Source organism: Papio anubis, chromosome 7 (assembly GCF_008728515.1).
Source record: "Papio anubis isolate 15944 chromosome 7, Panubis1.0, whole genome shotgun sequence".
Lineage (NCBI taxonomy): Eukaryota > Metazoa > Chordata > Mammalia > Primates > Cercopithecidae > Papio > Papio anubis.
The window spans coordinates 103,499,118-103,527,099 of NC_044982.1; the positions used below are offsets into that span (position 1 = coordinate 103,499,118).

Below are 27,982 nucleotides of genomic sequence, written 5' to 3' on the forward strand. Positions count from 1 at the left end.
GATGGTCTCGATCTCCTGACCTCGTGATCCACCCACCTTGGTGTCCCAAAGTGCCAGGATTATAGACGTGAGCCACCACACCCAGCCCCACCACTCCTAAGATTAAGTAAAATGCTGGTCTATCAGCTACAAAGCCAATTGAATTCTGAGTCCCATTCCTCCATCTTCTATACAATAGAGAGTAATTCATAAAACTTCTTCCTGAAATTAATACATACTAATGTATGGCATTCTCCTATTCAATCTGTCAAATAATGTCACCCAAAAGGGAAATGAGACACTACTCATGCAGTGTACTGTTTGATAACCATTTATACTGTCTATTTAAAACCAGATCCTAAAGACTGTTGTATTTGATAAAACTATAAGCCATATTTACTTATAGTTTTGAAACTTCTAGCAGCATTTCTTTTTAGCATGACCACAAGAACATAAGACAGCCCAGCACTGACAAATAAGAACAAAAACAAAAGCTACTTCATAATAGTACAATGACACAATAACTTCTTCTCACATGTAGAAATTTTACCAATTTCATAAAGCCCCTAAGTGCAAATTTTTGAGTAAAATTACTATAAATCATAGCATCCCTTTTAAGGCATTAAGGTAAGAAGAATATCTTCTCTTCACATTTACTTTCCTTTTTTTTTTTTTTTGGAGACAGAGTCTCACTCTGTTGCCCAGACTGGAATGCAGTGGTATAATCTTGGCTCACCACAACCTTCGCCTCCCAGGCTCAAGCGATTCTCCTGCCTCAGCCTCCTGAGTAGCTGGAGATTACAGGCACGTGTCATTACCACTCAGCTAATATTTGTATTTTTAGTAGAGACAGGGTTTCACCATGTTGGCCTGGCTGGTCTTAAAGTCCTGACCTCAAATGATCCACCTGCCTTGGCCTCCCAAACTGCTGGAATTTACAGGTGTGAGTCACTACGCCTGACCTACTTAAACATGCTAACTATACCACCAAATAGTCAATTCAAATGAATTCACAACCTTACGCAAATTTTCCCACCCAAATAGTTGGTATATATACAAGCGCAAAATGCATATGTGATTCAGACAAAACCACTGGTAAAAAAAAAAAACCTATTTCAGACGGTAATCTAGACCTTGAAAGTATTTATTATCAGTTAATTTTTAAACAGGTTTACTGAAGTATAATTTACATATAATAAACTGCACCTATTCAAAGCATAATAAATGTTTTATGTATTGTCAAATTTTTCTAAACATGTTTTCAAGATACATTAGAATTTTTAAACCTGGAGTGCCAAGAATACTAAACATGGCAAATTGAGTAACTAACAATTTCAACAACAACCAGGAAATTTCACATGGAAAATCTGTGACATTATTGGGACTGTAGAGTACAACTCCACATCACTGTCCTAAATCTTCAATAAGCTTTTCAATAAAGTTAAATCATTAGGCAAATATTTATTAAACATGTACGTTTGGCATTGAGGATATGGCAGTGCACAAAATGGACATTAAATAATTATAATCATGTTTGAGACTGGCCCTTAGAGTATGTTACTAATCTGAGACTTGATGGAAGACTTAATAGGAATTAACCAGGCAAAGGGTGTATATGTGTGGATGGTGCTGCACGGAGGCAGGGAAGGAAAGCCAGAGAGATTGACTGGTGTCTAAGTTCAGGCAGAAGACTGCATGATAAGGCCCAGAAGGAAGAAAGAGCACAGAGACAAAGGATGAGGCCAGCCCCAGCTGAACACGTTACTTGTGTTCACAAGTATATTGTCACTACAATAGGAAAAGCGATCGAAGAATTGTTAGCAAGGGAAAGGCATGATCGCATCTGTATTTCAAAAATATTTTTTCTGGAATACGCTCACAGGACAGGAGGGAGCAAGCCTAGAGACAGATGAGTTAGAAAGCTGTTAAAGAAGTCAGATGAGAAATGATGGTAGCGTGAACTCAGGTCTGAAAGCAGAGATCAAGAAAAGAAACCGAAAGTCCAAAAATATTTAACATTAACAGGATATTGGGCATTGGGGTGGGAGCAGGAAGGAAAAGAAGTGTGATGATGGACTAGGTTTCTGTCCTGAACAACTAGGTAAAGGGCAGAATGCAGCAGTAGGTGGCAGGGAAAGATTAGATGACGAATTCACTTTTAGACACAGTGAATCTGAGACACAGTATCTCAGAGATATCTCAGCAGAGCCATGGTAAGCAGTTGAAAGTGTGTGACTGGAAGTTAGGGGAATGGCTGGGGTTGGGCATTCAGATTTGGGAATTAACACACAGAGGTGACATCAAGGAAACTAAATGGAGAAAGTATTTCAAAGAAAGGATAGTAAACAGTGTGAAATGCTATAAAAAGCTCACGCAAATACAAGATTTGGATTTTGCTAGGCAAATATTTCGTACATCTTGGTGAGGGTAGTTCTGGTGTAGCTGTAGACTGATGAAAACTGGATTTAAATAGTCTACTATTTCACAGGGGAAAACTTAAGGTTTTTGTGGGGAGGGGAGTGGGAGGATGGAGTTTCGCTCTTGTTGCCCAGGCTGGAGTGCAGTGGCGCGATGTCGACTCACTGCAACCTCTGCCTCCCGGGTTCTAGTGATTCTCCTGCCTCAGCCTCCCAAGTAGCGGGATTACAAGTGCTTGCCATCATGCCCGGCTAATTTTTTTATTTTTAGTAGAGACGGGGGAGTCTCACCATGTTAGCCAGGCTGGTCTTGAACTCCTGACCTCAGGTGATCCACCCACCTCAGCCTCCCGAAGTGCTGGGATTACAGGCCTGAGCCACCACGCCCGGCCCTTAAGTTCTATCTACATACTCAACTCTTCAGAGTGTTCTCTTAAGACATTTTTTTCCTTTAGAGAAAGTGCCTTAAGTGAATCCTTATATAATGACTGCTATAAGATTTCTAACCCAACAATAAATACTTTAGATTGTTAAGAACTTTAAGAAGTAAACAAAACACTGACAGAGAAAAAGGGATCGTTAACAAGAAGTGAGTTCCATGATCACGACTATCCTTTTGTATTTTTTTAATTGTGTCAAAGAGATCCTGCCATAGAAACCAAAATTAGTAGCAAACTAATGAATATTAGCCAAATTTATTTACCCATTCAGCAAATACTTAAGTGTCTGCTGTAGGTGAGTTGCCCTGTAAGGTGTTATGAGAGATACACAAATACGTAAGACATTTTTGAGTCCTCAAAGAAAATACAGCAGGAGCAACTGTACGAAACACAAACACAAGACAGTTTGGGTAGTTAGTACTGATGAAAAGCAGAATTTCAGCAAAAGGAAGACGATCCCTGGCTGAAGTGATAAGAAAGAAAAGATGCTGTTTTAAAATAAATGGAAGGAAAATGGAAGAGAGGAGGTGGGCATTGTATATGAAGAGTGTGAGTGAGGGTAAAGCTGTTAATGAATGCCAGGTATGACAGAGGAATAGCATCAGATTCATGCAAGGGACTGCTATGACATCAGCTAGGAAAAGCATTAACAGCATAAGTTATACAAACAGATGATGTGAAAAGAAAACTACCATATGATCTAGCAATCCCACTACTGGGTATATATCCAAAGGACATGAAATCAGTATTCACTCTTATGTTCAGTATACTGTTCACAATAGCTAAGATATGGAACCAAGCTAAAGTGTCCATCGACAGTGAATGGATAAAGAAAATGTGGTACATACACACAACAGAATACTATTCAGCTATAAAAAATAACAAAATCCTGTTATTAATAGCAAGATGGATAAGCCTGGAGGACATTATGTTAAATGAAATAAACCAGGCACAGAAAGGCAACCACCATAAGATCTCACTGATAATGTGGAATCTAAATAAGTTGATTTCACAGAAATAAAGAGTACAATAGTGGTTACTAGAGGCTGGGACAAGGATGGGGAAAAGAAAATGGGGAGAGGTTGGTCAATGGGTAAAGAGTCATAGAAGGAAAAAACGTAGTGTTCCATCACGTCCAAGGGTGACTATAGTTAGCAATAATATATTGTATATTTCAAACTAGCTGGAAGAGAGGATTTTGAATGTTTTCACCATTAAGAAATAATTAATGTTTGAGGTGACTGATATGCTAATTATCCTAATTTGATCATTACACATTGTACACATGTACCAAAATATCACACTGTACTCCATAAATACATTCAACTATGTGTCAATTAAAAATGAAAAAAGCATTTGCTGTTATGCTAAAGAGTTTAAGACTCTATTCAGGGGCAATAGGGAGCCAGTGAAGATGTTTGTTTGAACAAAGAAGTGATATGACTTACGCTGTCATTCAGAAAGGCAGTAAAAAAGTCTTTAGCTTCATCCAGTCTAATCTCCCTTGTCTGGATTTCAGACTGCTCCATGACCCTTATCCAATCTCATTTTCTATTGTTCTTCAAGATAAAGCCTAATCGTGTCTCAAGGTTCCACAATCAGGATGTGGTTCTTCCTACTTCAATGCCCCTGGCTCTCAAAACAATCATGGTTTCTGCAATTCCCTCTCTTGCCTATCCACCTTAGTCAAAGTTCATCCTTTAATTCTACTTTCCCAATTCAGCTCTCTCTACCTACTCTAACCCTCCTTATAATGCTCTCCTTTGAACCACTATGGGGCTTAGACTCTGCCTTGCTGACTCTATAGTGTCCTGCCCTGTATTGTTCATTGCTACTGCATGTTGGTCTGATTCTAACCAAATAATAATTGCCTTAAAGGCAAATGCCATTTCTCAAATTTCTCCAGAGTGCCAAAAAAGGTATGAGACATCCAAGGTGGGATGAATAAATAATAATGTCTTTGTTTACCACCAAAATCACAACCCTAAGACTTCCAATGGCTGACCAAGTTTAGTTATTAAATAAGGAGAGAAAATAATTTTGTCTGAAGTAGTTTCTCTATTAGAAGAATACAAGTCCTGGCCAGACACAAAAACTCCTGCTCAAAATAACCACAACCCAAGGAAAATATGAATCCCACATAAAATAAAAATGTACTACTTTAGGAAATTACTTGACTTCTTCTTCTTATTTTTCTCTTCACTGCAGAAAGAATAGCTCTAGCATAGTCAACACAGTCAGACAAGCCCAAAAATGATTCAGCTTCCCATGGAAGACTTCCCTCATCCCTCCAGGCAAATATACACCATTGTACAGTCATGCTCTCCAAAAAATGCAGAGGTACAACTTGCTCTTTTTATCAATTGTCCAAAAAAACAAAGCAAAGGAGAAAAGAGAGAAGTCCTTTATGAAAAAGCCTATTTGCCAACACTACTGCCAGGTTAATTTTGGCATTCACTCATACTCAAAGCAATAAACTTGCTTCTATTCATTCAGAGACTATTATTTGGAGCTTGCATTTTGAGAATTTTACTTAACTAGAACAGATATTTTAATGTTCTGGAAATTTTTAAGGAAGTACAATGTAACTTTGTTTACCTTAGATTACACTGTAAACATTTGCTTTGGAAGGGTTATCACAAAAATATGTTTAAAGAGTGGAGAATGCTCCTTTACTTAAATACATACTAGCAGAGATGTCTCATACAGGAAGCATCAAAGGAAATAAAAGGACAAATGAGTAGCTTAATGACTCTATTAAGCTAGCATCGTGGTTAAAAACATGAACTCTGGAGCAAGACTGCCTTAAACAACTCATAGAAACTTTCTGTTCCTCAGTTTCTCGCCTATTAAAAAAAAAGTTGGCCGGGCGCGGTGGCTCAAGCCTGTAATCCCAGCACTTTGGAAGGCGGAGACGGGCGGATCACGAGGTCAGGAGATCGAGACCATCCTGGCTAACACGGTGAAACCCCGTCTCTATTAAGAAATACAAAAAACTAGCCGGGCGAGGTGGCGGGCGCCTGTAGTCCCAGCTACTTGGGAGGCTGAGGCCGGAGAATGGCGTGAACCCGGGAGGCGGAGCTTGCAGTGAGCTGAGATCCGGCCACTGCACTCCAGCCTGGGTGACAGAGCGAGAGTCCGTCTCAAAAAAAAAAAAAAAAAAGTTATGAACAATAAATGAATTAATGTATGTTACATTTTTGTCTTATTTTTTTAAAGGAGGTATTTAAGTCAGCCTACAAGGGTACATATAAAATAAAACCAAGTAACTATGGTAAATTTTTACTCAAGTCAGAATTGAAAGAACAAAACACTTTTGCTTTCAGTCAGACTGCCATATCCCCTCTGGATCTATTTTGTACCATGACACAGGAAAGCAGAAGGAAAAGCGAAGTTTTCTGATTCTCTGATAACTGGAGAAGGTAGGGAGCTACCTCAAAAACTAAGAATAAAGGAACTACTGAGTATCTGAAGCTGTTTTACAAAGAAGTACTTCTTTAAAAGCCAAGATAGTACTAGGAACACAGATCGAAGAGTTAAGTCTCAAAAAAAAAAAAAAGAAAAAAAGAGAAAAGCCTCTTCATCTGAGGCAAAGGGAAAGAAGAAAAGATAGATATTTATAGATTTTTCCTGGCCAATCCCCAAGTGCCTAATTTGGATTGAACTGAAAATGTCTCCGAAACAATCCCCACCCTGAAGGCTGAAATACCAGTGTGACCCACTGGGGTAAAGAGCATCCAGCTCTGAGAGGTGACCCTGGGAAAGAAGCCTAGCACCGTGACCACTTCTCTGGCCTTTTCTCTCACCTTTCCTTGCAAGATTCTTCTACTTCAGTCACACAAGTCAACTTACTGTTCTCAGATTATTTTACACCTGGCTGCCTCCATGTCCTTGACCCTGCCATGATGTTCTTCCCAGTCTAGGCAAAACCAGAAAAGTCTTTAAGATCTCTTCAACTGTAGTCACCCCCATGATGCCTCCACCAAACACCTCAGTCAAAAAACTGGCCTATCTTGCCTCTGATTCCATTAGAACTGTGTTAGCATTCATCCATCGATTATCACAGTTACGTAGGGACCTGCTGTACAAGTGTCGTGGACAAGACATCTCCTGTTTCTTTGGATTTCTTGGCATTCAACAAATGGTTTCTGTGTAAATAAATATGTATCTCTGAAAAGGATCTTTCAGGTAAAGAAACTCACGCTCAAGGGTAGATCAAACCTAGGTTGGGCGCTGTGGCTCATGCCTGTAATTCCAGCACTTTGGGAGGCTGAGGCGGGTGGATCACCCAAGGTCAGGTGTTCAAGGCTAGCCTGGCCAACATGGTGAAACCCCGTCTCTACCAAAAATATAAAAAGCAGCTGGGCATGGTGGTGGGTACTTGTAACCCCAGCTACTCAGGAGGCTGAGGCAGGAGAATTGTTTGAACCCTAGAGGCGGAGGTTGCAGTGAGCCAAGATCATGCCACTACACTCCAGCCTGGGTGACAGAGCAAGACTCCATCTCCCCCACCTCCAAAAAAAAGAGTAGATCAAACCAGTGCAGAAAATCTAGATTCAGAAGTTCCTTTCTTTAAAAATGTAAAATAAACCATATATTTTTGACACAGAGATACGCACTAAGAAAAAGGGCATCTACTTGGCCCACTACAAACAAATGGTATTAGTAGTTAGACCTTATAAATACATGAGACCTATCAGAAATTTATCAGTAAATGAGAATATTCTGTCTACCCTTAATGCTGTTTTAAAAATTAAAAATTTTAATCCACTTTATTGAGGCATGATAGAAATACAAAAAATTACATATATTTAAAGTACACAACTTGATAAGCTTGACGACTGTATGCTTTTTTAAAATATAAATGGAGGTTTGGGTGGGTCCCATAAAATTATCCATCCCTGAGATTTGTCTAACTAAATACATATTGATTTTTATATTATTTTATTTGTTCACAATTATTTATAAGCTTATATCAGAACCCTTCTAAAACAATTTTATTTTAAGTTCCAGGCTACATGTGCATGACTTTGAGGTCTGTTACATAGGTAAACATGTGCCATGTTTGTTTGCTGCACCTATCAATCCATCAACCCAGGTATTAAGCCCAGCATGCATCAGCTATTTATCCTGATGCTTTCCCACCTCCCACCACACCCCGCTACAGGCCCCAGTGTGTGTTGTTTCCCTCCCTGCGTCCATGTGTTCTCGTTGTTCAGCTCCCACTTATAAGTGAGAACATGCAGTGTTTGGTTTTCTGTTCCTGTGTTAGTTTACTGAGGATAATGGCTTCCGGTTCCATCTATGCCCCTGCAAAAGACTCTTTCTAAGAATGCAAATATCTCCTTCTGGAATTTATATGAATATTCTACAATTGTTCCCAGTGAAACTTTTAAATACACTCTCCACAAAATGGTAAATTATTTGAGACGAAGTTTCATGAAAGCATTTTAATAATTTCTCAAAAAATAAAGGGATATATCTGTGTGTTTAATGGTTCAGAAGCTTGCAAACCACTGACTGTCAGGAATAGTTTATCTAGGAAATTAGGTAATCCATGGGGATTAAGAGCATAAATTATTATCAGGGGCACCCATGAGCTCTTAGTGCAGCACTGAGCAGGAAACATGTAAGTTGTCCCTCCAACTAGCCATCTATAGATTATTAACATCTCTCTTCTGACTGCCCTATGAAGATGTTACAGTAAACATCAGTAGTACTCAAAAGAGCTTGGCATATGGTTTATTGTTAAGAAGAACTTCCTAATCTTTCTTTCATACAAGTAAGGTTTTCCTGGGTTTGAATTTTAATGGCTCTATGACTCTAACTCTCATTCTGAGGAAGCTTTTGAAGGCCAGGTGCAGCGGTTCACGCCTGTAATCCCAGTATTTTGGGAGGCCAAGGTGGGTGGATCACCTGAGGTCAGGAGTTCAAGACCAGCCTGACCAACATGGTGAAACCTCATCTCTACTAAAAATACAAAAATTAGCTGGGAGTGCCTGTAATCCTAGCTACTCAGGAGGCTTAGGCAGGAGAATTGCTTGAACCCAGGAGGCAGAGGTTACAATGAGCTGAGATTGCACCATTGTACTCCAGCCTGGGTGACAGAGCGAGGCTCCAACTTAAAAAAAAAAAAAGAAGAAGAAGAAGAAGCTTTTGATCGGTTCTGTTTCATTACTGAGTCAATTATCCAAATTCTACATAGACAGAAAGATGAATCACCCCTCTTGGTTCAGTCCTAAATACTCATTTTAACGGGTTATCAAAGAGGACCTCCTATTCTTCACCTAATTTTTAGCTGCAACTCCTGCCACAGTGATTAAATCAGCTTTTCAACCTCAACTTACAAAACTTAAATCTTCAAATATATTTATTACGTAAACACGAAATAGTTATTTTTTTTAAAAGTGACCTCTTTAAGATTGTCAGTGCCCCGAAGGAGAGAAAGTAATAAATAAAGTAAATACTGTATCCCCTTTTGTAGAGTTCACTGAAGCAATACTTACAGGAAACTGTCAACTAACTAGAGATCAGCCTTGCTGAAGTTCTTCCTGTGTCCCTTTTTCTTTTGAGACAGTCAACATACATCAGACATTATAAATGCCTGCCATGTGTGAGACATGTGACAAGTCACTGTACATGAAAACATGGCTGAAGCAGAGTCACTGGCAGGAGGCAGTAGAGCTCCCAGTGCAGTATGTAGTGGTGCACATGAGATACATTTTAATTCCACTGGGTCTGTTCCAGTGTGGGGAAGGAGAAGAGTACAACAGGAGGCCTGAGAGTGTGAAGAGAGCACCACAGGTAACACTGCACATCAGGGAAGGGCTTTAAAGAAGGAAGAGTACCCATGTCAACTCCAAAGATGCATTTCAGGCACAGAACACATTCAGTGAATACAACAACAAATTTCAAATAATAAGGGGGTTTTGGTGAGGCTGGCAGTTGGACTGTGGGGTGAAACAGTATAGCTGATGGGACTGTACAAGTAATCTTCAGAGGCAGATTGTAAAGTCCATGTATGCCACATCATAAAGTTTAAAAACCAAGGAGCTATTTAATTTACTTTGAGCAAGAATCTGCAACATGGGCTAGACCAAGCAGTTCTCAAAGTGCGGTCTGCAAAACCTTGAGGAGACTTTTTCAGGGTGTCTGTGTGACCAAAACTATTTTCATAGTAATGGTAAGATATTATTTGCCTTTTTACTGTGTTGACATCTGCACTGATGGTGCCTTACCACAAACCAAGGCATTGGTGCCAAAATGAATCAGGAGCCATCATAGTCTTCACTGCCATACTCTGAGTACACACCTTTTTAAAATTCTGTGGGACAAAATGGGAAGCAAACACAAAATACTTCTGCGTATGGAGATGTGATGCCTGTCTTGAAAAAAATCACTTGTACAGTTATTTTAAGTGGTGAGCTAAACTGCTTTTTTCAGGAAACAACATTTTACTTAAAAGAATGAGTGACAAATAATGGTTGTTCAGAACTTGGGGTATTTTCTTAGAAATGAACCGAGTGGACGTGCTTCTCAAGGGAAACAACTTACAGTATTTATAGCTGATGATAAAATTCAGATTTTAAATGAAAATGAGAATTCTGGAAAGCTTGTAGTTGTCACTGTGAGTTTGCCAATTAACCACTACTTAAAGACATGTCTGATGAAACTAGTAGTAATATTAACAAATTTGAGTTTCTGATATTGTAGAATGAAACATTCGACAATTGGAAGAGTTGTATTACTCAGTGAATCAAATATTTTCCAAATGACCAATGTAGGATTTTACAAAATTATGCATGAGTAAAAGATTCATTGAAAGTATGATAGGCTGGGCATGTTGGCTCACGCCTATAATCCCAGCACTTTGGGAGGCCGCGGCGGGTGGATCACGAGGTCAGGAGTTCAAGACCAGCCTGGCCAACATGGTGAAATCCTGTCTCTATTAAAAATACAAAAATTAGCCAGGTGTGGTGGTACACCCCTGTAATACCAGCTACTGGGGAGGCGGAAGCAGGAGGATCACCTGAACCCAGGAAGTGGAGGTGGCAGTGAGCGAAGATCGCACCACTGCACTCCAGTCTGGGTGACAGAGCAAGACTCTGTTTCAAAAAAAAAAAGTATGAGATAGACCAGACCCGGCACAGTGGCTCATGTCAGTAATCACGGCACTTTGGGAGGCTGAGGCAGGAGGATCACCTGAGATCAGGAGTTTGAGACCTGCCTGGCCAACATGGAGAAATCCCATCTCTATTAAAAATACAAAAATTAGCTGGGTGTGGTGACGCACACCTGTAATCTCAGCTACTCAGGAGACTGAGACACAAGAATGCCTTGAACCTGGGCGGCAGAGGTTGCAGTGGGCCGAGATTGTGCCACTGCACTCCAGCCTAGGCGACAGAGTGAGACAGAGTACAAACAGTTCAATGATAGGATTTCAGATTCCACACTGAAAATAGCTTTTAAGAACCTACTATTTGTCAATTTTGATCTAATATCAAAGAATATCACATTTGAGAAAACTATTAAGGTAGTTCTCCCTTTTCTAAGCATATACCTGTATTTGCTGAATTTTCTTTATATACTTCAACCAAAACAATGTATTGCAATGCAATAGGCTTAATGCATAAAAGATATAAGAATCCAAATATTTTATTTTATTTTATTTTATTTTATTTTTTGAGGCGGAGTTTCACTCTTGTTGCCCAGGCTGGAGTGCAATGGCACAATCTCGGCTCACCGCAACCTCCGCCTCCCAGGTTCAAGCAATTCTCCTGCCTCAGCCTCCCTAGTAGCTGGGATTATAGGCATGTGCCACCAGGCCCAGCTAATTTTGTATTTTTAGTAGAGACGGGGTGTCTCCATGTTGGTCAGGCTGGTCTCGAACTCCCGACCTCAGGCGATCCACCCGCCTCAGCCTCCCAAAGTGCTGGGATTACAGGCGTGAGCCACTGCGCCCGGCTCAAATATTTTATATTAAGTCAGAAATTAAAACAATACCACTCCTCTAAATTCTTTGTAGAAAAAATATTCTTTATAAAAATATAATTTTAATAATGATAATTGTTGTAAATAAATATTTTTTAAATTTCTCAGTTTTAATTTCTAATACAGTATACATTTCTAGATATGACCTATATAAACAAAAGCTCTTCAGGGCTCTTAATTTTTAAAAATGTAAAGAGATCTTAAGAACAAAGAGTTTGAGAACCGATGGGTTATAAGGAATACAAGAATAGCTGGAAGGGGAAAAAAAAAACCACAAAAACAAAGAATTCCGGTGAGAGAAGATAACAGTATGAATTCCTAAATTGGCAGTTTAATGTGATAAGTTAAATTTACTATCTCAGAGAAAAAAAGCTTTTCTTATTTAGGGGAAAAGGATGGAATCTTGGATGAGAGCTTTCTAACTTAACAGACTGTATGAAAGCTAATGCCTTTAGTTATATGTGAGATTAGGTCTAAACAATTTCATAACATTATGAATGATGCTGGTGAATTAAGAGTAATCACAGCAAGAACAATAAACAGAGACGGTTTTCTGAAGGGCAAATAAAATTATTTAGGAAAAGACTTTTGATGACCTATATGCTAATGAAGTTAACCAAAAGGTACTTCCTAAGGGACTACATGGTTGAACAAGTTTCATTCCATTTTTAAAATACCAGGGCAAATGGTAAGCTGAGATGAGTAACTCTTTTTAATGCAAGTTCCTGAATTATTACTCAGATTAGTGCCCATTAATGTACATTTTAATAAATAACAGTAAATGATACCTCATAACAATAATTCTGAGCCATCAAGAAGAGGATAAATTTTGCTCAGCATTTAAGAAGTCAGCCAAGTACATGGATATTTTAGAAATACAGTATAGCAAAGGTATCAAAGTAGAAGATCTGGCAGGTAAGGCTTTACCTCCAGCTATCTGACTGCCATTCCAAAAAGATTAACTTGTTACAGGTTCTACAGTGAAAATGTTCCAATTTAATTCTAAGACGGTCTTCGCTCCTGGGGAAAGTGATATTAGGAAGAGCCACAGACACAATGCTAAGGAATGGATGGTAAAAACGTGGTAGAAGAATTTCTACCATGCTGAATGACAAAGGCTGACAAAGACAAGTTGTTTCTTCAGCTTAGTTATTCCTTGTTGTCATCAGGACATAAATGCTTTTGGGGGTGGCTAGGGGAATATATTCCTTTAAAAGGCTATCTTGTTAAATTTGAAATTAATGTCATACATTTGTTAAATCTTTTAATTACCACTTGTTTATTAAAAAGAACCTCCTAAAAGAACATTTGTGTTGTGAAAATGGATGTCAATATTTAAAGTCCTGTCTACTACATTAGAGATGGCCCAGTAGTGCCTCTACTAAGCAGCAGCTGTTGAAATTTCCTCTGAGTAACTGTGTATATCTAAAAGTAAAAGCCTTGCTTTCAAAAATATTTAACAATTCCCACTTTTTATTTATTTAGATTTGTGCAATTATCTTCCTCCATTAGACTAAACTAGTTGGTTATGTGATAAAATGCTTTTCAGAGGAAGAACAGTAAGCTAGCCTTTTTTTTTTTTTTTTTTTTAATCTAAGCTATTCCCATCTTCCCCATTCTATGTGGGGGTGATATACCACAAGAAGTTATAGGAACAACTGCTACAAGAATTAAACATCTTGGGCCTTTACACAGCTGTTGCCATATCATGGCTTTGGTGCATGGTCAGTCACAGATGCTGTCAAGAGGCATGTTTAGTTTAGCTATCCTTTTGCTTCTCCAGCCCCCACATTAAAGGTCTCCTTCATCTTCTCTGTCCTTTTTGCTACCTCTCTTCTTCCTGCTCCAAGCTTCCACAAACCAGCCTTAATAAACAAGGAAGGATCAAGGCAACATTCCACATCAGTCATATTTCAGGGCACCTTCATGTTTGTTTGCTAATAGATGGTTGGTATTATCTAACCAATAGGGTGACTCCAAGTTTTAAAAAAACAGCAAGATTAATTCAGAGATAATATTATTTCTTTTTTTTTAAATAGAGATGGGGTTTCACTTTGTTGCCTAGGCTGGTTTTGAACACCTGGACTCAAGTAGTCCTCCCATCTTGACCTCCCAAAGTGCTGGGATTACAGGCATGAACCACCACACCCAGCCCAGAGATAATATTCATAAAAGGTATGCATTGTTTTGTTTTTACTTAACCCCTTTTCCTTCCCAAAGAGTTATGCCAAGAAACAGACAAATGGCAGTATAAGTTCCCATTAGGAATAAAACAAAGAAAACTTGGCATTGTTAGGCACTGATGAGCTTGCCACCTCCCACCTTCTGGGACAGCTAAAAGCACAGTAGCTCCCCAAGATGAGACCAAAACCAAAGTGAGGAGGTAGAGATACACTGTAACTCTGATACCCAGCAGCAAATGTCAATCACCTGAATTCACTACTGCCAGTATAACTTAAGACCCTCCGGTGGCTACAAAGAAGCCTGTGGGGCTATGACGGGTGGGGTGTGCCAATGACAAATTCCATTCTTTTTCAAATCCTACAGAACACAGTCTTTCGATTTAAAAGCAAACCTAAGAGCACTTGTCCACATTATATTATATGCTAATCTTCAAACAATATTTCTTCTCACAGCTTGCAGGTACTCCTTTTAATGCGTTCAGCTGCAACAGCCACTGCAGGAAAGTTCCATGTCAGGAAAGCCAGGATTTAAATCCTTTTCCTCACTCAAGGAGGAAAGAACAGGCTCAGACAAGGGAAAAACAATCCACTGAGCTTGATGTGAAGCAGATACAGCACCAGGTTTCAGCACTAATGAGGGAAGAGGGCCAGAGCTCTATTTCCCTCCTTTCCATCATCCCATTAGGGAAACCTAATGACTCCTGGGAAGGAACATAGCCTATTGTGTTGACTACAAGGGCAACAGGGACAGGAACTGTTTCATAGCAAAACAATCATGATACATGCATCACTTTCTGGAACTGGAATGAAAAGTCTAACTCTCTATTTCAAGGCAAGCAATGCTGTCAACAGGGAAAATCCTTTCAGTGAAACATTTCAGCAGAATTCCACTTAATGCCTGATGTTACAATGCTACCAGAAGTGAACAGTAGAAGCGACAATGGTGTGGATAGGCCTAAACTATGGAAAATTCCTTCTCTGAGTTCCCATGACCCAGGTGTCAACTCCTGGTTCATTTCTTTGTTTCTCCCAATAGAGCTTCTTGAGGGATGAGATCTGTCTTATTTTACCCACCATGGCATCCCTGGTTTCTACTACAACACTCAGCATACAAAACAGATGTTTGCAGATTAAAGGCTGAATTTTGCTTTGGAAATGCACAAGAGTAACATCTCCTGGAGGAAGGGACTATGTTCCAACAGCATAATTTACTGTTGGAATCTTTGCTACAAATGTTTAAAGTAAGGGATTCGTGCATGGACATATGTTTTTTCCATGCCTCTCCCGCTGACAAGTCAGTCTGTAGCTTCCCACAGTTTCTGGCTTTCACAGGGGTGGAATGAGAGAAAAAATTCCTGAGCCTCTTAGAATAAATGTCCTATTGCCCACAAAGTAGAGACCTGCACACTACCTGGGCTCTGATGCTTCTCATCATGCATCCTCTCCAAATTGCACCCGGCCTAGGCCTAATTTCAAGGGGCCTGTGGCTGAGGTGGCACCCCCTGGTTCTTCTTTAGCCCGGCATGGCAGGGGGAGTCCAAACCAACCCAATGTCTTCAGGTCCCTCCACCTAAAAAGAGCTTGGTTTATAGTTGATTCAAGGGAAAAAATAAACACAACAAAATTTTTGGTAGCAAAACAAGGAGGAAGGATGACAAAGAAAGAAACTAATGATGTCAAAAATAAAACTGACCATAGCACATTTTCCTTGAGTTATTATTTTCATAGAAACCAAAAGATAAAGAATATTGGAAAGAGGATCTTACAATTCTGCTTTTCCCAGGGCAACCAGGATGTTACCCTAGGGAAGAACATGACAAGCAGAAGGCTCTTCCATTTTTCACATCATTCATCTGCTGTCAGAAAACACTCGCATCACACAAACCTGGATTCCACAGTGATTCATGCAGGCTTATTACCTTGGTAGGTAACAATATCCACTAAACTTCAAGGAAGGTAACACACAACAAGCACACCCAAAAATAAAGATGCCATGCTCAGGAAGGGAGAAGGCAACAGGGAGTGGGAATCTTAAATCTACCCAGATCACCCTATACTGTGATCTGCACATGGCCCAGCCACAAGCCTCCAAGTATCTGTATCAGAGGGCAATTTGCTAAAAGGAAGTACTGCAGTCACCAGTGCAGCAGATGCACACAGCTCATCAACCACAACAAAGGGATCAAGTGTACACCTTCAGCTGTATCCTTCCCATAATTTTTCTTAATGTATGGGGAGTGGGGATTAAAGGATTTCATGAAGTAGAGGAATGTCACTGATCAGTAAAGATGGTCCTATTTAAGGATTTCCTATTAAAGAATCTCCAGCAGAAATACTGGAGAGGTTTTCAGTGTGCCTCCGGCTTACCATGTGACACTGAGGAGTTTACTTCAGTGACAGGTGATGACTAAGACAGAGGTGGGCAAGGAGAAGCTCATGGGCATCACAAATGATGGCAGGCCCTTTGAGCATCCTAGTTCTTTGGGTACTCCAGTTCCTTTCTTGGCAAATTAAAGGGCACAAGCCTCATGCTCACTAAAATTCCTCCCTAAACTAATATTCTATAATGAGAACAATTATTTTTGGAAGATTTTGGATTCCCATAGTTACAGAATCTGGAATATAAATAGAAAAGACCTCTAAATGGTTCCATTACAAATTTTTTGATCATGTGCTGTTTTTACATAAATCAAAAGGGAACAGGATATTTCCAGTTCAGGCATGTTTTTCTGTTAATCTATCGTTTGTCGAGGGGACTCCAAGCAATAAAATAATTCACAATTTTTAACTTCTTAGCTGCTCCACCATGTTTTTTCTTTCTGCCTCAGAGAAGGGGTTCAGCAAAAATGTGCCCGATGTGCCACTCCCAAGGTACTTCATACTCTACACAGTAAAACACACATATATATGCATATCTCACATAAATAAAAGCGCTAAGTCAAATTTATCCTTTCAAATATGTATTTAACCATAAAGGTCAACTGTGAAGCTATACATTTACCCCAATTATTCCTATTATAATTAGTTCAAACTGTTTCAGACATCTTTTGCAACCATCTTCAGTACAAACAATGAAATCACATGTGAAAAATCTGTCTCATTTTTATACCTCCATAACCCCAAATTCCAACCCCAGAGTGACTAGGCTTTTTATTTTATTTTGAGACAGGGTCTCATTCTGTTGCCCCTACTAGGATGCAGTGGCATGATCATGGGTCACCGCAGCCTCAACCTCCCCAGGCTCAGATGATCCTCCCACCTTAGCCTCCCAAGGAGCCAGGACTACAGGTGCATGCCACCACACCCGGCTAATTTTTGTATTTTTGGTAGAGACAGGGTTTTGTCCAGGCTGGTCTCGAACTCCTGGGCTCAAGCAATCTGCTTGCCTCGACCTCCCAAAGTGCCAGGATTATAGGCGTGAGTCACCACATCCAGCAACTAAGCTTTCAAAACTCTTAAATATATATCAATACTGATGACTCAGTCAGGATCAAATGCCAGCTACAGAAAAAGAAGATCAATACAATAAACATTTTGGCTTACTCTGACTTCTGAGTTAGGTTTAAACTTAGATAGTGCTCATAAGAGTATTCTCTGTCCTGAACTTTATGAAAGGCATTTTCACCATCAACTAACTTTCTCTGAAGACTTCCCATGTGCACTTAAGACAACGTCCCAATTGTTCAGGTCCACAGCAGTGATAGGGTTTTGGGTGTCCTCAGAATGGAAGCAAAATGTCTACATCATTGTATGAAATGAAAGAGGCAGGAAGGGAGAACATAAACTTTCAATGGCTGAATGGAACTATTTAAACAGAAATACTACTTGTTTCAATTCCCACATGGTTCATATACTATTGAATACTTCCATTTTTCATATTCTGTGGTAAATTTTATGTTTTTCAGTTCTAGTGATATGTTTTTTGTTTTTTGTTTTTTTAACCTGGATTACTGCCAGATCAGTTACCTTGCAAACTGATGTGTCTCTGGTAATCCTTAGGCAATTCTATGATCGTTGATGGGCTGAGTGTATTGTGAAAGTAAAAAAAAAACTACAAGGCTGGAAAGCATATCAATGGCTCCCTGAAGCTATCCCTGTTCTTGCCAATAGACTATTGATACCACCTGTGCTACAACATGGGTCTCACCAAGGAAACACCATTATGTTTCAGACAAACACTTTTCAAGAAGTATTCCTCTCTGTGATCTCCTATAGCACATTAATGGTATCTGATAACATGTCTCACACACTGCATTCATGTATTGTGATTGTATCTGTATATGTTTGCTTTTTAAAATTTAACTAGATTCTAGGTATGCTAAGGGCAAAAAGGATCCCTAACTTTCAAAAATTATCTGGTATTTGGCAGGGTACAGTGGCTCATGCTGTATTCCCAGCACTTTCGGAGGCCGAGGTGGGAGGGTTGCTGAGTCCAGGAGTTTTGAGACCAGCCTGGGCAACATTATAGAGACCCTGTCTCTACAAAAATTTAAAAATTAGCTGGGTGTGGTGGCTCGCACCTTCAGTCCCAGCTATTCTGGAGGCTGAGGTGGGAGTATCACTCGAGCCCAGGAAGCTGAGGCTGCAGTGAGCTATGATCACGCCACTGCACTCCAACCTGGGCAACAAAGTGAGACCCTATCTCCACAAAACAAAAACAAAAACAAAACTCCAATATTTGATGCAATAATTTGTCCAGGAAAAAATAATCATTTAATGTTTACTAAATGAATAAATGAAATTAAAGCCACAGACTAATATCACAAAATTGAGCAGCCTAGGAGACTAGAAACATCTGAAATTGGTGCCCCTGAAACTTTTTCTGGATAAAGTAGACAACTCCATATATAGTGGACAACTCCATAAATAGTGTACACATTTACTCTTCTGGTGGCCAACTAGAGAAACACCATTAGCCTCTTGTTAAAATCCACAATCGAAACCTAATACGGAATATCTAAAACTGCTAAATTGTAGGTACCCAGGTAGATCCCTGAGGTGGACCTAGGCCTTTCTCAAAGATCAAATGACATCTTTCTTTTAATTTTCTACTATGGAAACTTTCTCTTTCATAGGCAAAAACAAGCAGCTCTAAGTCATATTTATGTCAGTAAGCAACACAGAACTTAGAACCACAAGCAATACATAGTTTTTTTCTAAGAGATCACCTATTGGTAGCCCTTCCAAACGTACTGGTTACAACCAAGCCTGTATTTCTGATACATAATGCATATATCTTCATTCCCACAGTGTAAAAATAATATAACATTCTTTAAAAACTTCCTTAGAAAGGAGAATTTAGCATCCATTTCACTGAAAGTTATTTTTTCACAAGCACCTGTATATTTACCTGTATTTTAACACTCAAGAATATATCGTATTTACTGGTTTAATAATTGCCTTTCCTACTGGAATATGAGTCTTTGAATGCAGAGACTCATCTATTTTCATTTCAGCATATCTGAGGCCTAGCACAGAGTTCAATGAACATTTGTTGAACTAAGTACTGACTAAATTAGTACACCCTTGCAGTAAACATAAAGTGACATGGAAAGTTAAATGTGTACCACTGTGGCCTGATATAATTGATAGCTTCTTCCAAGACCATTTAAAAATCATTATCTAAAATCATTCACTCATACTGTCTTAAGATGGGCCTAATAATTCTGAGTTAGTTTAAAATGAGATTAGAATTATATCTATTGCCTTTAAAATGCCTATTAAAGGCTAGAATTTCCCAACCCTAGTTAATACAAACAACCTTTGTAATAGGCATCAATATCCCAAATTTACAGATGAGGAAACAGCCTCTAAATAAATTAATCAAAATTATTCAGCTGGTGATTGGCAAAACTGGGATTAAAGCCTTAATTCACTGGGCTCCATAATCTTTCCCTTATACTTAGCTATTATCACTGGCTGTCAACATAATAAGAATGAACAAAAGAAAAATGAGCGTAAGTAGTAGACAGAAAGAGTGCTAAGACTCAGATACGGTTATTTTCACTCAAGAGGGGGTGGCATGAGATACACATCCCCTCTAAAATGCACATATGACCTATGATTCAGCAGTTCTATGAAAGAAAAAAGCAGATTCTAGTATAATTGATTTTAATATCTCAGAACAAAACACCTTGGAAAACATTTAAGACAAAACTGATTAGTGTAAGGATTTGGTTAAAGAATGGGTGATTTAAAAAAAAAAAAAAAAAAAAATCCCGCATGGTGGCTCACACCTGCAATCCTGCACCTTGGGAGGCCAAGGCAGGAGGATCACTTGTGTCCAGGAGTTCAAGACCTGCAACATAGCAAGATCCTGTCTCAAATTAAAAAAAAAAAAAAAAAAAATCCCTCATGATTGTCCTTTTGGTCCAAATGTAAGATATCCTCAGTTTTGTTTGTTTGTTTGAGATAGAGTCTCATTCTGTCTCCCAGGTTGGAGGGTAGTGGTGCAATCCTGACTCACTGCAACCTCCACCTCCCAGGTTCAAGCAATTCTCATGCCTTGGACTCCCAAGTAGCTGGGATTACAGGCGCATGCCACCATGCCCTGCTAATTTTTTTGTATTTTTAGTAGAGATGGGGTTTTGCCATGTAGGCCAGGCTGGTCTCGAACTCCTGGCCTTGTGTGATCCACCTGCCTCGGCCTCCTGAAGTGCTGGGATTACAATATTTTTAAAATTATTCTAATCATCTCAGAATCATACACTGGTCAAAAATTAAGAGCGGAATAAACTAGAGATTAACCATTATACAAAGGAGAAAACACAGATCAGAGAAATCAAATAACTTGCTTAAGGTCACTTAAAAATATACAAATAGATCATTAAATTATACCTTTACATATATTATCAATGGGTAGTTTTACACTAAGTTTATAGTTTTGCCACTTGTGACTTTATGGTCTGGGGTTCTTTGAGGTACTTCTTTTCCACAATTGTATTAAAAATTTGTATTAGGAGCCACTGATAATTTCCTGGAAAGTCTCCATTTCAGAGAAGATACAGAGAGTCTCCAAAAAATTTACATGAAAAAAAACTGAGAATTAAGTTTCCTCTAGCTTTGGACCTAAATGGGATAATTCAGGGATAGCCTGCCTCTCTTAAATGCCAAATGTATGCAGATAAAGACTTTATGGCGACTCAGAAAGTGGCCAATTTGCCTTTCCCTAGGTGACACACACACCACAAAACTATCTATGTGAATATGATGTCAGAAACATTTTTAAAGGACCTTTTTAAAAACTGACAACTATGGGTGGGATGTATAAGCCATTTTGAATATCAGCATTGTAAGTTGTTGGGTTAGTTACCAAATAGTCTAGAGGTTGCCATATTTTCCCATGGCAGCTGAGCATGAAGGCTGTGAACAGTCACACAAAACAAAAGCTTTTAACCAAATTCCTAGACTAGGGATGGAAATACAAGTTCGCCCCCTTTAGACAACAGAAAGAAAATAGTGTTCCATTAAATATAATAAAAGGACAGAGTTCAGGAAGATATTAACAGGCAATATTCCAAGACCAACAATGCCCTTACTACAATCCTGAAGAAACAAACATGAATACTGTTGTAAAAATAACTAAGAATGGAAATTCAGTTAATTTGATGTTTGGCTGTATAATTGCAAAATAAAAAAAAAAAAAAGAAAAGAAAATGGTTCTGATTTTAAATGCTTTCTTGATTGAGGAAGGTATGTTAAACAAAGAGTAGATTTTCCCAGTAACCTAATACTCAACACATGGGATTTTACAGTTGTTCTTGAACATAGTTGTTCTTGAGTGTTTGACTCGTAGGACCATAGAAACCCTGACAATACATACTGGTTTGTAGAATTAACTGTTCCATATGGCTAATAAGCTTATGCAAAGAGCATTCAGAAAAGGAACTATTATTGAGATACCTCAGTGAACAGATGCCCCAGGGAGGGAAGGTCCTTCCTAATGAACTTGGCCATATCTTGAAGAGAAAAGATCCCTACAACATATGATACTGGTTTGCAGTACTGCGGCATACTGTGAAGGCGAATGGTGTCAGAAGGCCTTCTTTTCTGAACTTAAGTATTCAATGTCATCTCCTGCTTCCCTCCAGCATCTGGCACAGTATCATATCATTCTTTAGGAAATAAAAGGCAGGTCTAAAAAATCTTCCTAATCTCTGCACCAAAAGCAAGCACTTTGGAGAAACATCATCTTAGTGGTATTTAGTTGCAGCTAAACAGATTATAGTAAGAACACAAGACTTAAAATGTATCAGCTTACATCTTAAAATGGCTAAAGGAATTTCTCCAACTATTACCAAATGCATGAAAGTGTAACGCAATGATTTTAGAATTTTAGTATGCGTAAGTATCATTCAGGGATGCTTGTTTAAAACACAAAAACCCATCCTAAACCAAGTGGATGGGACTTCCCAAGCATACCCTCAGATGATTCTTCAGGAAATAGTATAATGGAAAAATTATTAGCATAGAAATTGGGTTCTAGTCCAGCTGGAAGTTAACTAGCTGTGAAACAAGGCAAGTCATTTAACCATCCTGAATCCATTTCTTCTCTTATAAAGAAAAGGTGCTGGACTTCAGAAAATCTTTAAGGTTCTTTCAAATTGTAAGGGTCTCAGAAGTAAAACAAGTTCCATGTCTTTCAATTCCAAATTAATGTATGAAACTATTCCTGAAGCTTTTATAACATGTGTTCAAGAAGCAGTAACAGTCTGAACCACCATATTCTACTAGTTACTAAAATAAGTGAACAGCATATTGTAATCTGAAGTTACTAAAGTAATAATAATGCTAAGCTGAATTTGTTTTGTGCTAGGCTCTGATCTAAGTACTTGATATATATTAACTCACTAAGGAAAAAAAAGACGACAACAAAAGGTAATCTGAATACCTTGAAACCAGTAAAGCATATAGGGGGAGGTAATGTTGAATATTAAATTGCAATGGGCATTACAACTTTGGCAATACTCAGTAACAAACCACAATTATAATAAAATGATAAAATGATTCATGGGAATAAACCACATTATGTGTAAAGTAATAACTTTGCCTCAAAAACTGTGAACATTTTCAACCCGATAAAGAAATATCAGTAAAGACTATCAAGAAATCTGCAGCATTTAACACATACATGTGTTTTCTCTGAGAATATAAGCAAACGAATGTGGATACTAATTCCTTCACAAACTATGATTTTCAGCACTGGACCTTTAAAGTAAGGGTTTATTTACAATACATGTGTCAAACAGGTTAAGGAATGAAAAATTACCCCTCAGTTTGTATGACAGATATCAGACTAATGGACTAAAGAAAACAAGAACTCAACTGCAGCTTTTTTCTTTAAATCCTTGGTAGTGCCACTCGACAGAGGTTCTTATGCTCTGATCATTACACGTTTAGAGAAGGTTACAAAACAAGACTTCTATAAGAATTTAAATGGATTCTTTAAATTTACTAGAAAACAGCCATAAATTTACCATAGTACTGGTTTTCAAGCCGGTAGCCAAGCATAAGATATAGGAATTTGTTCTATTTTAAATTTGGAGAGGATGATTCAATGAAGCAATGACTGGCCTATTCCCAAGGCACGCACATAGACAGAGTATGTGGCAGAAAGATCAGGTTAAATATTACACAAATGCCACTCCTCCCTCAAATATAATCACAGACTCTAACCCTTTTCAGCATGAAAACAGACTCTAGAAGGTTAAAGATAGAGAATGATTAGAGACAAGGAAACTGAGCTCTAGAGAGGCTGTCAAAAAACTATTCAGGAAAGACAGAACTTGATCCCACTCCCAACCTGTAGTTTAAAAACCAGAAGTTTCACCACAAAACAATTTAAGAAAAGAAATTTGCTTGCTTCTTTTTTCTTTTCTTCTACCAGTGCACAAGTATTTATTAGGCAGGAGCTCACATGCTATTGCCAGTTAACTCTTTTTTACAGCCCTTGAAAAAAACTTAAGACTTTTTTGTTTTTTCAAGACATTGTTACTCTGTTGCCCAGGTTGGAGTACAGTGGTGCGATCTGGGCTCACTGCAACCAGTTCACGGCAACCTCCCAGGTCAAGCAATTTCTGGCTAATTTTTGTTTTTGTTTTTTTTTTTTTTAGTAGACACAGGGTTTCACCATGTTAGCCAGGCTGGTCTCGAACTCCTGACCTCAAGTGATCCATCCGCCTCAGCCTCCTAAAGTGGTAGAATTACAGGCATGAGCTGCTGTGCCCGGCTGAGATTTTTACATTTTTTTAATTCCTGGAAACATAATTCGAAACAATAATATTTCATGACACATGACCATCACATGATACTCAAATTTCAGTGTCCATAATAAAGTTGTATTGAAGCACAGTGACACTCTTGTGTTTACATACTATCTATGGCCGCTTTCACACTCACAGCAAAGCTTACTAGTTGTGACAGAGACCGTACGTCCCACAAAGCATTTACAAAAGTCTGTCCTTTACAAAATGTTTGCAGACCTCTGCTCTCTTTTCCTATCCAGTGAAAACCTGTATGATGAATATAGTAATGTGAAGAGTTAAGTGGGAAAAATTAAAGTGTGTGTCTGTTTTATCCCTTCAATTCACAGCAAATAAGGGAAGTTTGTCAGAGCACCATAGAGAAGAGTTAAGTAGTCAGATTTCACATCATTATAAGAATGCTGTGAACACAAAAACTTCCAAATTTAGGCCTGCAAATCCTCAAGAACTGAAAATCCCACTGACATATGCTTTCCCCAACTCTACACGGTGGAAGCAAACACAAAGCATAAGGTATTGATATCTCCCAGCTGGAGACAAATTACATGGTTCTCAGGCTTCTTATAGCATCTTTACCAATCAGAGCCCAGGTTTCTTAAGTCAAGGAGGAATTGCCCTGTTGTATAAGTCCTAGATTAGAAATCAAACCTCAAACTCTTCCAGTGGCCTTTGCCCTCTAGCTAGTCATGTGACTCTCCAAGGGTCTATTCTTTTATCTGTAAAATGAGGTATGCTGACCAACCAGAGGAATATTCACTCTCTCAACTCTTAAAACTAGAGAAAAAGGAGAGGAGGAAAGGGACCTTTCTTTAAGTCATGTTTTGTTTTCTTCATTATAGTAGACAAGATACCATTAGAATAGAGATAACCCTCATCAGAAAGCAAAGGGTCTAGAGCCAAGTACCAGTCTGGATTCAATGACTTGAATCACTACAATATTAAAATGGAGTACTAAGAAACAGAGGTATTTGAATTCAAGGATGTGAGTTTTTTCCTTCCTTTTCTAAGGGGCTTCTGGAAACAAAGACACATCTACCCATGCAGGGTGTGTTCTCTTTTCTTCTCACAGGGTTAAAAGCAACATTTGTCTGAATAATGCCTGCTTTACAAGTAGCCACCCAGGCATTAGTCATGAATGTTATGTGTAATAAGGGCGGGTTAGAACAGTCAGCACCTTCATACCACAGTACTCCAATACAACAAGGGCACAAGTATAGGGCACTGTTTCTCTCAACAAGTTTGTTTTAAAAGTTAACAGTCAGCCAGGTGCAGTGGCTCACGCTTGTACTTCCAGCACTTTGGGAGGCCAAGGCAGGTGGATCACTTGAAATAACAAGTTTGAGACCAGCCTGGCCAACATGGCAAAACCCTATCTCTACGAAAAATACAAAAAATTAGCCGGGCATGGTGACGAGTCCCTGTAATCCCAGCTACTCGGGAGGCTAAGACAGGAGAATTGCTTCAACCCAGGTGGTGGAGGTTGCAATGAGCCAAGATCCTGCCACTGTACTCCAGCCTGGGTGACAGAGTGAGACTCCAGCCTGGGTGTACTCCAGCCTGGGTGACTTCAGCTCAAAAAATAAATAAATAAATAAATAATAAAATAAAATAAAGTTAATAGCTTTAAACAAAGAAAAATAATCTCAAGACCTTGAGGAAAAATATTTTTAAAACCAAATGAATGGAAATTACCACATGACCCAGCAACTCCACGAGGTGTATAAAAACATATGTCCACATAATTTTGTACACAAATGTACATAACAGTGTTATTCACGGTAGCCAGAAAGTGGAAACAATCCAAATACACACATAAAATAATGTGCTATATCTATACAACGGAACAGTGTTTGACAATAAAAAGAAATGAAATACTGATCAATGCCACAACATGGATGAAACTTGAAAATATTATGCTTAGTGAAAGAAGCCAGTCACAAAAGATCACATACTGTGTTATACCGTTTATATGAAGTTCTGGAATGGGCAATTTACGTACTATCTATAGCCACTTTCACACTCTCACAGCAAATCTCTCTATGGATTCATAGAGAGCAAATGTAGATGAATGAGCTGGGGGAGGGAAGAGTGAAGGAGAGGTACACTGCTAATGGGTCTGGGGTTTCTTTTTGGAGTGACAATGTTCTGAAATTAGAGCCTCAGTGGCGATGGTTGCAGAACTCTGTAAATCTATTTAAAACCAGTGACCTATGCACTTCATTTGATTGGGTGGATTTTATGGTATGTGACTCATATCCCGAAAAAAGCTATTCTGAAAAAAAAAACCCATATTGATTGAACCTTTTTTTCTTGTTTTTTCTGAGACGGAGTCTTGCTCTGTTGCCCAGGCTAGAATGCTATGGCACGATCTTGGCTCACTGCAACCTCTGCCTCCCAGGTTCAAATGATTCTCATGCCTCAGCCTTCCAAGTAGCTGGGATTACAGGCGCCTGTAACCACACCCAGCTAATTTTTTTGCAATTTTAGTAGAAATGGGGTTTCACTATGTTGGTCAGGCTGGTCTTGAACTCCCAACCTCAGGTAATCCACCCGCCTCGGCCTCCCAAAGTGCTGGGATTACATGTGTGAGCCACTGCGTCTGGCCTACTGAACATTTTTTTTTCATTGCTGAAAATGATATACTTCATAAGTTAGACAGTTACTATTGAGCTATAAAGTAAAAATCTCATTTTGGCTATCAGTTTTTATATAAAGAAAGAAGAGTCAGGTTTAAGAAGGGTTTATAGGCTGGGCGCCGTGACTCACACCTGTAATCCCAGCACTTTGGCAGGCTGAGGCGGGTGAATCACTTGAGGCCAGTTCAAAAATGGCCTGGCCAATATGGCAAAACCCCATCTCCACAAACAGTACAAAAATTAGTCAATCATGGTAGCACATGCCTGTAATTTCAGCTACTCACGAGGTGAAGGCAGGAGAATCGCTTTCACCCAGGAGGCAGAGGTTGCAGTGAGCTGAAATTGTGCCACCGCACTCCAGCCTGGGTGACAAGAGCAAAACTCCATCTCAAAAAAAAGAGGGAGAAAAGGAAAGAAATAAAGAAAAGGTTTATAGATCCCCTTTTGTGGTAACTCCGATTTTGTGACAATTTAAGCTTACTGACAAATTTTAAAGTCTCGTGCTCATGGGGAAAATGTTTTTCAGCATAATCTGCAAGAAAACATGTAACAAGCCCATTCCAAAACTTCGCTGTCTGGTATATACCATCTATGAAAGCTTAACTGCAGCAACATATACACATTTATATAACAGCACAAGAGAGAAGGGGGAAAACACTATTTTGCCCACTTACCCTCAAATAAAAGACAAAGCCATAAATAAGACATAGCAGAACAGGATAAACACATTTTGTGCTCATATAGACTTACTGATGCCACTTACCGCCTGGGTCATTGGGCCTTGCTTCATCTTCAGTGTAGCAGCTATGCTCCCTACAGCCACTTCTTCAGAAACTGAACTTGCTCTAAAATCCACTTCATCTTCAGCTTTCACATCCGGCATTTCTGAAAGAGCAGGGAGATTACAGAGTACATTTTTAAAAACTGATTTCTGTGCCTTACTATTTATACACCATGCTCCAGGTTTCATGTGTTTTGTTTTTGCTTTTGTGTTATAGCGGAAAAGTATTCTTTTGCTGTCAGCGGCTAGTGTCATTCTGACCCTATGCTGAGCTATTCCTTTATCACACGTTA

General features: G+C 39.0%; 1 protein-coding gene across 14 annotated transcripts in view; it reads right to left on the reverse strand.

Annotated features, from left to right (window-relative positions):
• AKAP13 (A-kinase anchoring protein 13) overlaps positions 1-27,982 on the reverse strand; it is a 266,890-nt gene that overhangs the window by 139,128 nt on the left and 99,780 nt on the right. For all 14 annotated transcript variants that reach the window (XM_031669207.1, XM_031669206.1, XM_031669210.1 and 11 more), the window contains one exon: positions 27,672-27,793. In XM_031669207.1, coding sequence (XP_031525067.1) covers positions 27,672-27,793 — 122 coding nt within the window. The remainder of the gene's footprint in view (positions 1-27,671; positions 27,794-27,982) is intronic.